This window comes from Vigna umbellata, chromosome 1, assembly GCF_029865625.1.
Source record: "Vigna umbellata cultivar VRB3 chromosome 1, Vumbellata_1.0, whole genome shotgun sequence".
Classification (NCBI taxonomy): Eukaryota; Viridiplantae; Streptophyta; class Magnoliopsida; order Fabales; family Fabaceae; genus Vigna; species Vigna umbellata.
Window position 1 is genome coordinate 61,724,828 of NC_142165.1, and position 12,120 is coordinate 61,736,947.

Here is a 12,120-nt window from a genome sequence, read left to right on the forward strand (position 1 = left end):
TTTGTTCTTCTTTCCTTATCTCTTTTACTTTCATTGCATACGTGTATTAATTAGATTACAAGAAAGGTTAAAGATCATTCTAAGTTTGCGAAAAGATTTAAAAAACATTTTTTTTATTGATCACCAATTCAACCCCCACTCTTGGTGTTGAGAAACAAGGTTCTTCATTTCTAACAATTGGTACCAGAGCTAGTTTTCAAAAGTTATTTGAAAAACTAATCGAATACTCTTTTTTTAAAATCGATTAAGTGATCCTAATGACATATGTTTCTCAAACCTTCGGTGAAGGTACATCTACAAACAAACCTCCTCTGTTTGGTGGAGAAAATTACCCTTTTTGGAAAATCAGAATGAGAATCTTTCTTAAATGGTCCTTTTGAACCCACTAAATTAGTTGATGGAAAACCTTGTTGAGATTGTTGGAAAACCTTTTGACGTGAGGTCTCTATAAAAACCTTGTTGTAAAAACCTTGATCTTTAAATCGGCTTCCTGTGGTTGGAAGGACACTCGATGTAGGCTTGGCCGAACCAGTATAAAAACTCAACGTTGATCTTTCTTATCCCTACTCTGTTACATTCAATCGATTATACTTTACACACATTCGATTAAATTTCCGCTGCATTGAAAATCTTTTAACTTGCGTTTCAAGAAAAGTATAAAGACATCTCTTTTGGTAAAAAGATTTTGAAAGTTTTAAATTTTATACTTCACCAATTCAGCCCCCCCTCTTGGTGTGAGAAATTGAGCCATTCTATTTTAACAAACCTATATTGAAAAACTTTTCTGAGTGGAATGAAGAGGAAAGTAGAAAAGCTCAATGTGATATAAAAGTTAGAAATATCTCTTCTACACTTACCATTGATGAGTTTTTTAGGGTGCCAACATGCAAAAGTGCCAAGGAAATGTGGGAACCGGGATAAAAACCTTGTGTTTGTTCTTGTTTCCTTATCTTTTTTACTTTCATTGCATACGCATATTACTTGGATTACAAGAAAGGTTAAAAATCATTCTAAGTTTGCAAAAGGATTTTAAAAGCATTTTGTTTTTATTGATCACCAATTTACCCTCTCTTAGTGTTGAGAAACAAGACTCTTCATTTATTCATGATTTCTTTTATTATGATAATAAATATATTTTCATTATATAGTAGTAATTAACGAGACAGAACAATGGCGATGGCTATTCCCACTATTTTGCAATTTTTTATTGTATAATGTATAGAATATAATATGAATCCTTCGATATTTCAAAAAAAGATATATTTAATATTTTTAATTATAATATTTTATTTTAAAGAATATTTTATCCTTTTTTATAAAAATATTAAATTTCTTACAATCGGATCCATATAATAATTTTTTCATAATCATAACTTTTTAAATTGGTCTCGTAAAACTTTTGGCTCTTTCCTGTGTCTAGGTCTTAAGTAATTTTAATATCAATTAAAAATAGATAAATTTCATGATACTTTTTGTTTTTTTAATAAATTTTAATTGAGATAGAGAACTTTTTTCAATTTATCTCTAATGCACGTAGTTTAGGATCTGGTTGCATTTTTCTGTGACCTAATATTTAAAATTCGATAACTTCATATTTTTCTTTAATCTTACTTGTTTGGATGCAGTACAAGTTTGGGCGCCTAACATATTTGTCATGTCTTACAATTTCAATGATTAAGTGTTGTTGATTTAGATTCTTGTTAATGACGTTTTCCAAAGAAAGACGACGTTAAGCTTTGAATTGACGTTAAATAAAAGAGAAAGAAATACATCAAACCCGATAAAAGTTGCCTGTCGTAGCTTTGTTACACCGCAGGTCGGGGCTTTTGCGCAAAAGTAAGATGATAGCATCATCTCACCCAGCAAAAGTCATGTCAATTTTCTTTTAACATTTAACCAAATCCTATATACTGCTCATGGGATTATCATATAGATGTTTATTTCTCAGCATATATATATATATATATATATATATATATATATATATATATATATATATATATATATATAACAGAAAAAAAGTTAAATAAATAAAATGTTACACTTGAAAATATAAAATAATTAATTAGATTAAAATAATTATTAATATGCTAATATAAATATTTAAGAAATAAAGTATATAAAATCTTTAAAATATGATAAAATGAAATAATTTCAGTGTTATAAATTGTTGTTCTAGTAAAAGAAATGGACTCGAGGTTTACTAACTTTTTAATGGAAAGATATATGGAAAAGTTTAGATAGCAGAGCACATATAGAAAAAATAAATGTAAAAAAAATTATAAGTAGACCAATCAATTTGGTCAAGTAATTGGTCCGAATCTATATAGGTAAAATTAAAAAAAAATCTATAGGATTAAAAATTTTATAGGATTAAAAATTTTATAGGATTAAAAATTTTATAGAGTTAAAATAGAAACAAAAGTTTCATAGGTTAAGTTCAACCTATAGGTTAAGTTCAACAAAGTAGTATGTGTGACTCAATCTCAATTTAAGATAAGTCATGTAGATCATTCGGGTTAGATCTAGGTCAAGTCATGGTTGAGTTCATATTTTGCTAAGTTAAATTGCATTCGCGTTGGACATAGTTAAGTTAGGTCAACATTTGACCAAGTTGTGTTAGACAAAAAATAAAGTGGATTTGAGTTCGGCCTATATAGGATTGAGTTGAGTTGTATGCTATCTCAAGTCAAGACGAGTCAGAAGCACCTCAAACCGAGTTGAGTAGGATCCACTAAAACCTAATCAAGTCAAGTTAGTCCTTTGTTGGGCCTTTGGTCCATACTAGGTCAAGTGGAGTCAGACTCATGTTTGATCGAGTCAAGTTAAGCCCACAATGTGTCCACTTCATGATGAGTCAAGTCAGGACCAAGCAAAGAGTTATGTCGATTCTTCCAGGCCGACAAACGTGACGAGTCATTCTTAGTTGAAGGATGAGTCAAGTAAGTCCATGTTAAATGTCAAGTCGAGTTGGATCATTTCAAAGGTAAAGCCAAGTTATCCTAGGTAAACAAATCAAGCTGAGTTGACCTAGGTTCAAGGGTAGTGCTAAGTCATCTCATAACTAGGGTGGAGCTTACTCAACATAAGACCAAGTTGAGTCGGTCCACACCTAAGTTAAGTTGAGTCTTTCCTATTTCAAGCCCCATGTCAAGCTGAATTAATCCTAGTCCATGGTCGAGTCGAGTTGTCATTGGCCCAAGTCGGGTTGATTTGGCTAAGCCCATGTTTACTCAATTTAACTTTCCTCGAGGTTGAGGTGATACATACTAAACCAAAGACAAGCCAGTTGAACTAGACCCAGGTTGACATGAGTTTGCCATGGTCTCGGTCAAGCCGAGTTGTCCCGAGTCCAAGTCAAGTTGAGCTAACCCGAGTCCAAGTCAAGCTGAGTTGACCCAAGTCTAAGGCAAGACAAGTTGACCCAAGTTCAAGTCAAGCTGAGTTGGACAAAACCCTAGTCAAGCCAAGTTAGCACAAGACAAAGGTTATGCCAAGTCAAATTGTGCCCATGTCTAGTCAAATTGGCTCTGTCCATGTCTAACATACCTAATAATCAAGTCTATTAGGTTTATTTGATTGGATTTAGTCTAATTTGTTAGAATCATGCAACAAAATAATAAAATCAAGAGGGGAGGATGAATTGGTTTCTTAATAAAACTATACTTAAAAGAAAAAAAGTCCTATTTTATAAATTGACTTTACAATTAAAATGTATTCCTTTTAAATAATAATAAGAAAAATAAAGAGTATAGGGAAAGAGACATTTACACAAGTAATTTTATACTAGTTTGGATCAAAAGACTCTCCTTCCAGTTGTTAATCTCTCTAAAGAGGGGTCGACACAAACACTAAAAATAAATTGAGATTACAAATAGAAGTAACAATTTAGAATAGAAAGCACCTCTCTTGAAGGCACGAGATGAAAGACATCTCAAAATCCACAAGGGACGAACACCTCCATTGAGTCCCACAAAACAATTTGAATCACACAAGAGATGAAGAAACTATTTCCTTGAATCCACAAGTAATGAACTCTTCCTTTGAATCATACACTAGTGCACTCAAGGGAAACTACATCGGTTATTTTCACCCATAGATAGCAGTTCTTGAACTGAGGCATATACAGGTGAGGTAAAAAGTCCACAACTTTATGCCTCGATTGTGAACCGAGGCAAAAAAGTGGAGGATTTCGCCTCGGTTCAAAGGGAACCGGTGCAGTAGATTTTTCATTTTTTTATTTTTTTCCAAGACTTTATGCCTGGGTTCCCTCTGAACCGAGGCAGTATAGTATACCATCCAATAGTATTTGTGCATCACATCTTGAAACCCATGACAAAATTTCAAAGTGAAAAAGAAATTAAAGCATCGGATGCAGGAGACCGTAACAATGTCCTTGTTGCAAGTGCAGACTAAAAACAATTTCACTAAAATGCAAGTGCAGACTAAAAAAAATTTCACTGAAATGCAAGTGCAGACCGTAACAGTGTCCTTGTTGTATTTAGGTGCTGCAACCTTCATAAGAGATTAGACAAATTTTGAAACCGTAAAGGGACATTCAATCAAACTCTAAACGTTCAACTTTAAAGTTACCCAGGTTGATTGAAGAACTACCACCTAAAGTATGAGTCAAAATACACCCATATGATCATAAACCTAACTAGAAGGAAAAATAACAACTAGCTAGAACAAGGCAAACTTCACTATACATTCTAATCAACTTTTCTATTTTATGTCAAGGATATAAGCTAAATACAGTATAGCTGAAGCTGCACTGGTTGAAACCTTCTCTGTTCAATTATCGTCCCAATGCATATCTAATTAAAAAAGAAGAAAGTCCAAATTTCAGGGCAAGCTATAGCTTCTTTACCATGTATTATCATGATATATGGTAATAAAAGAATGCTAAAGTCAAAAAGAAAAACAAAAAACTTAAACAACAAATCAACGGGTATGAAGGCAACAATACCACTTGGTCAGAGAAGTCATAAAAAATCCTCAAAATACAGTCTCCTTAAGGAGTGGAGCAAGAACACCTGTGATGCCCACCAAGCACGCAGTACTACAACAAAATAAACACAATCAATCACTCGCTTAAGAATCCAGGACACAGAACAAAGGGTTACTGTTTTCAATAGATTCCATTCATTAGTAGAGAAACATCAAAATTGACTTCAAGCATGTTGAGACAAAAAGGAAACTTGTTCTTGGACTCCATAAATACAAGGTATAAAGATAAGATTAAGCTCTCCAGATATTCCACAACCATAATTGGCAAAAAGCGAAAAAGTAAAAAACAAAGACACCAACTTTCCCACAATTTCGCATCATCCAAAGCAGAAGAAACTTCAATATAATCCATCTAACAAAGAGCAATGATAGTGCTATCATAAAGAGACCAAATTGAAAAACCCCTTTTTCAATTTACATACATGTACCTTTCTCCTATCACAAAAAGAGCACTTCATATTATCCCTTATCATTCAGCATGGCAGATAAACAACCCCAACTAAATGGTACGTATTACGGCCCCACGATTCCTCCGGCGGAGGCGCCACGTCCCTGCCGCCATAGAAATTGTTGTTGCTGTCTCTTCAGCATCTGCTGGAAGATTCTCCTCGCACACATAATCTTCCTCGTCATCGTATTCATCATCTTCTACGCCGTGCTCCAGCCACAGGCCTTTAAGCTGTACGTCTCCGTGATAAATGTAAACTTTACTTGTATTTGTTACTTAAAATGTTGTGCTTTTGAGTAGTTTAAGTGTTTATTCTCATGAAAAGTATATAAATGTTGATGTAAGTATAGTTTTGAATGTTTAAATGTGTATTGATGCTTTTGTATGTTTATATCGAAGTAGAATAAGGATTGGATAATATCAAAGACTTGGAGTGCGTCACTCGCCCAGCCAGAAGGATCCAGTAGCCCAGCCAGCTGGAGCTCCTCGCCCAACGAGCCTGCACCAGTCGCCCAACGAGCCTGCACCAGTCGCCCAGCGAGCCGACACCAGTCGCCCAGCGAGAAGAGGCCACTCGCCTAGCGAGTGGAGGCCTGTCGCCCAGCGAGAAGTCACTTAAGGTCCTTTCCTTAAAATATCGCGAAACTGAACCAGAGAGAAGGGGGGAGACAGTGGGAACGTTGCAGGTCGCGACTAGCTCGTGTATGGGTGCTTCCAAGGTGCAAAACCACCACTTTCTACCATCCAATCCATCAATTATTGCTTTTGAGATGCATATGTGTAGCTAAAGCTCCATTTCACTGGGGTTGAGAGTAAAGTTCTGAAACTCTTTGTAATCTATCTGTTAATACATGATCTTGTATGAATTTTGTGTTCTATCTTGATTATTCATGCCTACAATGGAAATATAAGCTAATTGAACGGTTAAATCATTGGAAAATGCATGAGACCGCGGACCTAGGATAGAACAACTAAGGGATTTCAATTCTAGACATAGGTTGGAACTTTTAGTCATCTGTGACATTGTGTTTAAGGCAAATATGAGAGCTGAATTTGCTAAGGGATTAGTGATTTCGTTTGAATGATTCAAAAATTGTTATATGAGGAATTAGAGGCTTGTATGCGCCTAGGATGTCGATGCTTAATTTTGAGGAACTGTGTTAGTAGAAAATTATGAGTGATGAACTTGAATGTCAACCTAGTGAACCTAAATTCGACTGTTTTTACCACTTTTTAAATCTGTATGCTAATCTTAAGTGTGTTATAAAAATACGTTTAATAATCGCTAAATTAGTAAAATTTAACAATCAGTGAATCTAAACAAATCTCTTGAGAAACGATATCCGGACTTACCAGTTTATTACTTGAACGATTCGGTACGCTTGCCGAGGTCTTAACACTCCGACGCCACGCTCACGCAATTCAACTACACCTCTAGCGACAACACGCTCCGTTATAACCTCGTCCTCAACTTCACGACAGGGAACCCCAACAAGAAGCTAGACTTCTACTACGAGAGCGTGGAGAGCCATATATCATACAACGGCGTCACGTTCGCATCGACAGAGTTGTTGACGTTGCGTGACTCGTTCCGGCAACGCAGGCAGAGCACGAACCTCCTGAACAGCGTTTACAGGGGGAATTACGAGACAGTGTTGGATCAGGATCAGGTGAAGACCTTGGAAGAAGATGAGAAAAAGAGGGTTTTTCATTTCTTTGTGAGACTCCACTTTGCCGCTTACTCTAGTAGAGAATGCGAGCAATGGTGGAGAACGTATGCGATTAGAGACCACGGCGACGGAGGCGTGGCGAACGTGGCGGTGGAGACACGACGAGGGAGGCGCGAGCGATGGTGGAGACTGAGCAGTGGTGGTGGAGAGCAAAGTGCACACGAAGAAGAAAACAGTTAAGCAAAAACTGTTAAAAACCTAGAAAGAGCTCCTACTTCGGTTCTTTGTGAACCCGATGCGAATATGTTTTATATGCCTCGGTTTCACCGGCAACCCTGACCAAAAAGGTTTGACATGAAAGGTCAGAATTAAGTCATATAGGGAGAGTTATACGCCTCGGGTGGTTATTTAACTGATGTAATAGAGCAGTTATGCCTCGATTTCTCTTGAACCGAGGCCTATAAGTTCGCTAAAATTGCAAAAGTGCCATCGCGTTTTCATATGCTTCGGTTTTCTACAAACCGAGGCATATTAACCGCGTTAGTATCCCAATTTTGCACTAGTGATATAAAGGATGAATAACCTTTCCTAACAACAACAACAACACTCAATCACAAAAAACCTACTTGGTGAATGTTGTCGTTTTACCTACACTAGGTTTTTCAAAGCCTTTCCATAAAGAGTTCTCAAATACTCAAACTTCTCTAACTTGTGTATTTACAAATGAAAGTCTATCACTTTACTTATAGAAGTCGTTTTAAAAATTAGGTCAAGAAATTGAAGAGTTAAGAAATTGAAGAGTCAAGTCACAACTGTTGATGATAATCGATTATTAGAAGTAATAATCTATTATTATAGAAACTTTTGTGAAAACATTTTTTTCGCTATGAAAATCGATTTCTAGTAATGAGAATCGATTATCACAAAGACTCTTATGAAAATTTTGATTTTAATTGGATAATCGATTATTATGACATAACTTTTATGAAAAATTAAAAACTCTCTCAGTGCTCTACTACTTGGGTTCTACATTTTGACTCTTGGCCTACTAATATAAGTATTTTAAATAAGATACACAAATTACAAGACTTCAAAAACTAAAGTTTGTATCTCTTAAATCCAAGCATTCTTTAAGTCTTCAACACTTTGCCATGAGTCATCATCATCAAAACTCTTTATTGAAGCAAAATGTCCATCTTCTTTTGTCGACAATCTCCCCTTTTTTTATGATGATAACAAAGTTTTGAAGACTTGTGATATGTCATGTTTTTAATATAAAAACTTAAGAGAAAAGAGTAGTTAATCTAGAAGAGAGATAAATAAATTTTCTCCTTTTTTTTAAAAATAAAAGGTTCTACCATATATCAATATAATCATATATCTCCCCCTTAAAGAGGTACAATTTATCACAAGATATCAACACAAATATATCTCTCTTTTTTTATCATAATAAAAAAAAGATCTCATGATTAAAGAGCTCCTCCTAAATCACATAAAATGGAACTCCCCCTTAATTTGCCCATTCATACAATACCAAATTTTGGAACACCCAGAGAGACTTTCTTAATTTTGAAATCACATGCAAGTCATTAAAATAAAAGTTTGGTCTATGAAAAAAACTTATCTAAGTCCTTTGGGGTTAGCGACATGTTACTTAATTATTGGAACCCAAACATATCTTCCATTTGGAACATGAACATGTTTTGTTCTACATTTATTTGTAATGTTCTCCTTTTTCCTATAGTAAAAACATATTATACAATCAACATTCCTAGAATAAGACTTACCTTTTTCTAGCCATATCCTACATGGTATTTTATTCTTATTCTGAGGGGCTTGCTTATTTTTATGAAAATCATCTTTCTTAAATATTTTCTTTTCAACATTGTCAACTTTTGAAGCATTTGGTATTGATCTTTCAAGATTAGAAATCTTCAATTCATGCTCCATAAAACATTCACACTCAACAAAAACATTTCTACCGTCCTCTAAAATTGAAACTTTCCTTTTTAAATTTTCTTCTTCTTTCAAAGATTTTCCAAAATTCTTTTGCAAGGCTTTATATTTTGATTTCAATTTTCTTTGTGCATGTTTTAATTTTTCAGGTTCAACATACAACTCTTAAAAAGCACAAAGTAATTCATCATAATTATTTAACTTACTAAACATACTAGAATTACGAACCTTGTTGCAACTTGATTCATTTTCTACTATCTAACAAATGTTGGCTTTTTCATCTAAACCACTAAAGCTTGATGAGGAGCTTGAATCGGTCTCCTACCGTTTCTTTTTCTTGAAGAACATTCTACCTTTCATCTCTTCACTCTTCTTAACAATTGGACAGTCTGCTTTAAGGTGTCTCAATTCTCCACACCCGTAACACTTCAATTTTGAATAACCTTGCATATTCTTTTTTATGATTTTTGTGTTGTCCTTCCTCTTCATAAACTTTGTGAAAATTTTCATCATTAAATCCATATTTTAATTTTTTTTCTTTTTTTCTTCCTCTTCGTCATTAAGTCTCCTCAACTCGAACTCATGTGTTGATAGGGGGAGCATAGTGTTAGCTAAACCCAATCCCTGTGATGTTGGTTTTTTATGATCACGACACATTGTTAATAAAAACATATGTGTGAGTACTGTGTGATATATAAGTTGAATGTGTACATGCTTACTGTGTAATATGCACATATTGTGTTTATCACATTTGTTGAACATGTTATATTGATTGATGCATACTATTGTGTTTATGAAGGGATTATATATGTGTATGCACAATACATGTTTTGATGATATGAAAACCACAAGCACAAAAGCATATCTACATGACTAAATCGATTACAGTGGAATGATAATCAATTAAGGTCATCAGATAGCTTGAGTTTTCGTTAAAATAGAATGACTCAATTTCTCACACTAAGAGGGGGGGGGGGGTTGAATTGGTCAAATGTAAAAATAAAATCTTTTTCACAAAAATGATGCCTTGATACTTTTCTTGAATCACAAGGTAAAATATTTTCAATGCAGCGGAAATTTAATCGAAAGAATGCAGAATGTAATCGATTGAACAAAGAGAGTAGGGATGAGAAAATTCAAACACTGTGTTTTTATACTAGTTCGGCCAAGCCTACATCCAATGTCCTTCCAACCATAGGAAGCCAATGCATTATAATGATCAATATTTTTACAATAAGCCTTTTATAGCGACCTCACGTCAAAAATATAAAACACCTCTCTAACCCTCTAATCAAAATATAGGCAATACACAACAAGACCAGCAGCAAGAATCCCCTCTTCTGATGTCTAAACCCTTTGAGACACTCTCAAAGTCAAGAACGTCGCACGCTCTTCTTCCTACAATCACAACAGGGAACTTCAAACCAATCTTCAGAAGATTTTAGAATATGATCTCTCAATAACACCCAAATGTGCAAGTTGATCAGCCTTTGAAAAACACAACAATCTTGCTCTTCAAGAAATCACAAGTAGATGATCACCACGATCACTCTTGTTTCTTGGAGCTTCTCTTTACTTTCTGTAAGATCACAACTTCTGCAAAATATATGAAAATGTTAGAATCACAAAAGTTCTCACAGAAATAAAATTTGTGTCAATTTATAGAATAACTCAGACGCATTTTAATCAAGTTAGTTACTAATGCATTCGAATATAACAATTCTATTATAATAGTTAGTAGTAGTCACGACAATTAATTGAATGCACAATTAATGCAGTCGACTAACATTTAATGCTTGGTCAACGCATTCAAAAATATGACTGTTAGACATTTATGTCAAGCATCTACATAATTTCAAAATAATAACTAACTTAATCGAATACAGTACGCATGCAATCGATTATTCAAGAGTGTTAAGCATAGTTTTGAAAAACTTTCTCTTTGAAAAGTCTCACAACACACTTGAAAAAGGTTTGTGCAAAGACATGAGTTTTAATCGATTCACCCCATAATAAAGTCGACTTAAAACTGTTGTTTTGCCACACATTTAAAGTTTAACGTAAGTGCTTGTGGTTTTCCTTTTCAACATCATATCTCATGCATTCACACATAAACACATTTGTAACACAGTGAAATGCAATGAACAACACAAACATGCTCCCATATATGTGATGGAAGCGCGCTCCGAGAAGAACTCCAAAGACACGATGCAACTCCTTCGAAGCTTCCTTCGACGAGTAATACACAGCGGAATGTTGACGAACCTCAAGATCGAGAGAGAATATAAGAAAACCTAAATGAGACAACCTCGCGGAAACCGTAGACACTATTGGTAGAGAGAAACCGAGAGAGAATCGAACCAAATCTGAGAAGGAACTCAGAGAACCAAAACCTAGATTGACAGAACCCTAGAAAGGGGAAGAAGCTAAAAAAGAACTGATTAATCAGTTCAAACCAAAGATTGAACGGTGTATAATGAAGATCAAATGGATTAAAGGTGTTTAATCGGTGGAAAATGGATTTTAATCGGTGAAATCGAAGAGAAATGGTGAAAGAGGAGAAGAACCGTAGGTTTTGATGTTCTGTGATGATGAAGCAGCAAAGATATGAAACTTACAGAAAAGATGAAAACGTGAAGATGTGGCTTGCGAGATGGAGAAATGCTCTCACGAGAGAGAATGTGGAGAATGGTGTGAATGACGCTTTGTGGAAAGAAATGCTGAATGATGTGGATGACATGCGCTTACGCGTGCACGTGGCTGCTACTGATGCACTGAGCAGTTGAAGATGTGGCTGTTGAAGGAGAGGTAGCATGGAGGGGAGAAAAACAAAAAGGGAAATGGAGAAAATGAAAATAGAGGTAGTGTGCCGGAAGGTGGCTAGAGGAAGTCCTTGGACTCTCTAGCCTTGACTCTCAAGGGAGAATTGTTTCTGGTTTCAGAAAAATCAATTTTCATTAATCTAAGTGTCAAATACAAAAGAGGAGATGGGTATTTATAGTAACCCATGCTCCTTGCAAGCTGATACACATATAC

The 12,120-nt window shown here is 35.0% G+C and overlaps 1 protein-coding gene across 1 annotated transcript; it reads left to right on the forward strand.

The window, feature by feature from the left end:
- Positions 1–5,488: 5,488 nt before the first annotated feature.
- LOC124838151 (NDR1/HIN1-like protein 10) lies at positions 5,489–7,368 on the forward strand. Its single transcript, XM_088105958.1, has 2 exons — positions 5,489–5,697; positions 6,858–7,368. Exons 1-2 carry the CDS (start codon positions 5,489–5,491, stop codon positions 7,366–7,368), a joined length of 720 nt encoding a protein of 239 aa, XP_087962084.1.
- The last annotated feature ends 4,752 nt before the right edge of the window (positions 7,369–12,120 follow it).

What these genes read in the sequence shown, in the direction of transcription:
- LOC124838151 (XM_088105958.1), top strand. Translation starts at nt 5,489, where the DNA reads ATGGCAGATAAACAACCCCAACTAAATGGTACGTATTACGGCCCCACG. An exon ending in CAGGCCTTTAAGCTGTACGT is followed by an intron (nt 5,698 to 6,857) that starts CTCCGTGATAAA and finishes GAGGTCTTAACA; the next exon opens with CTCCGACGCCACGCTCACGC.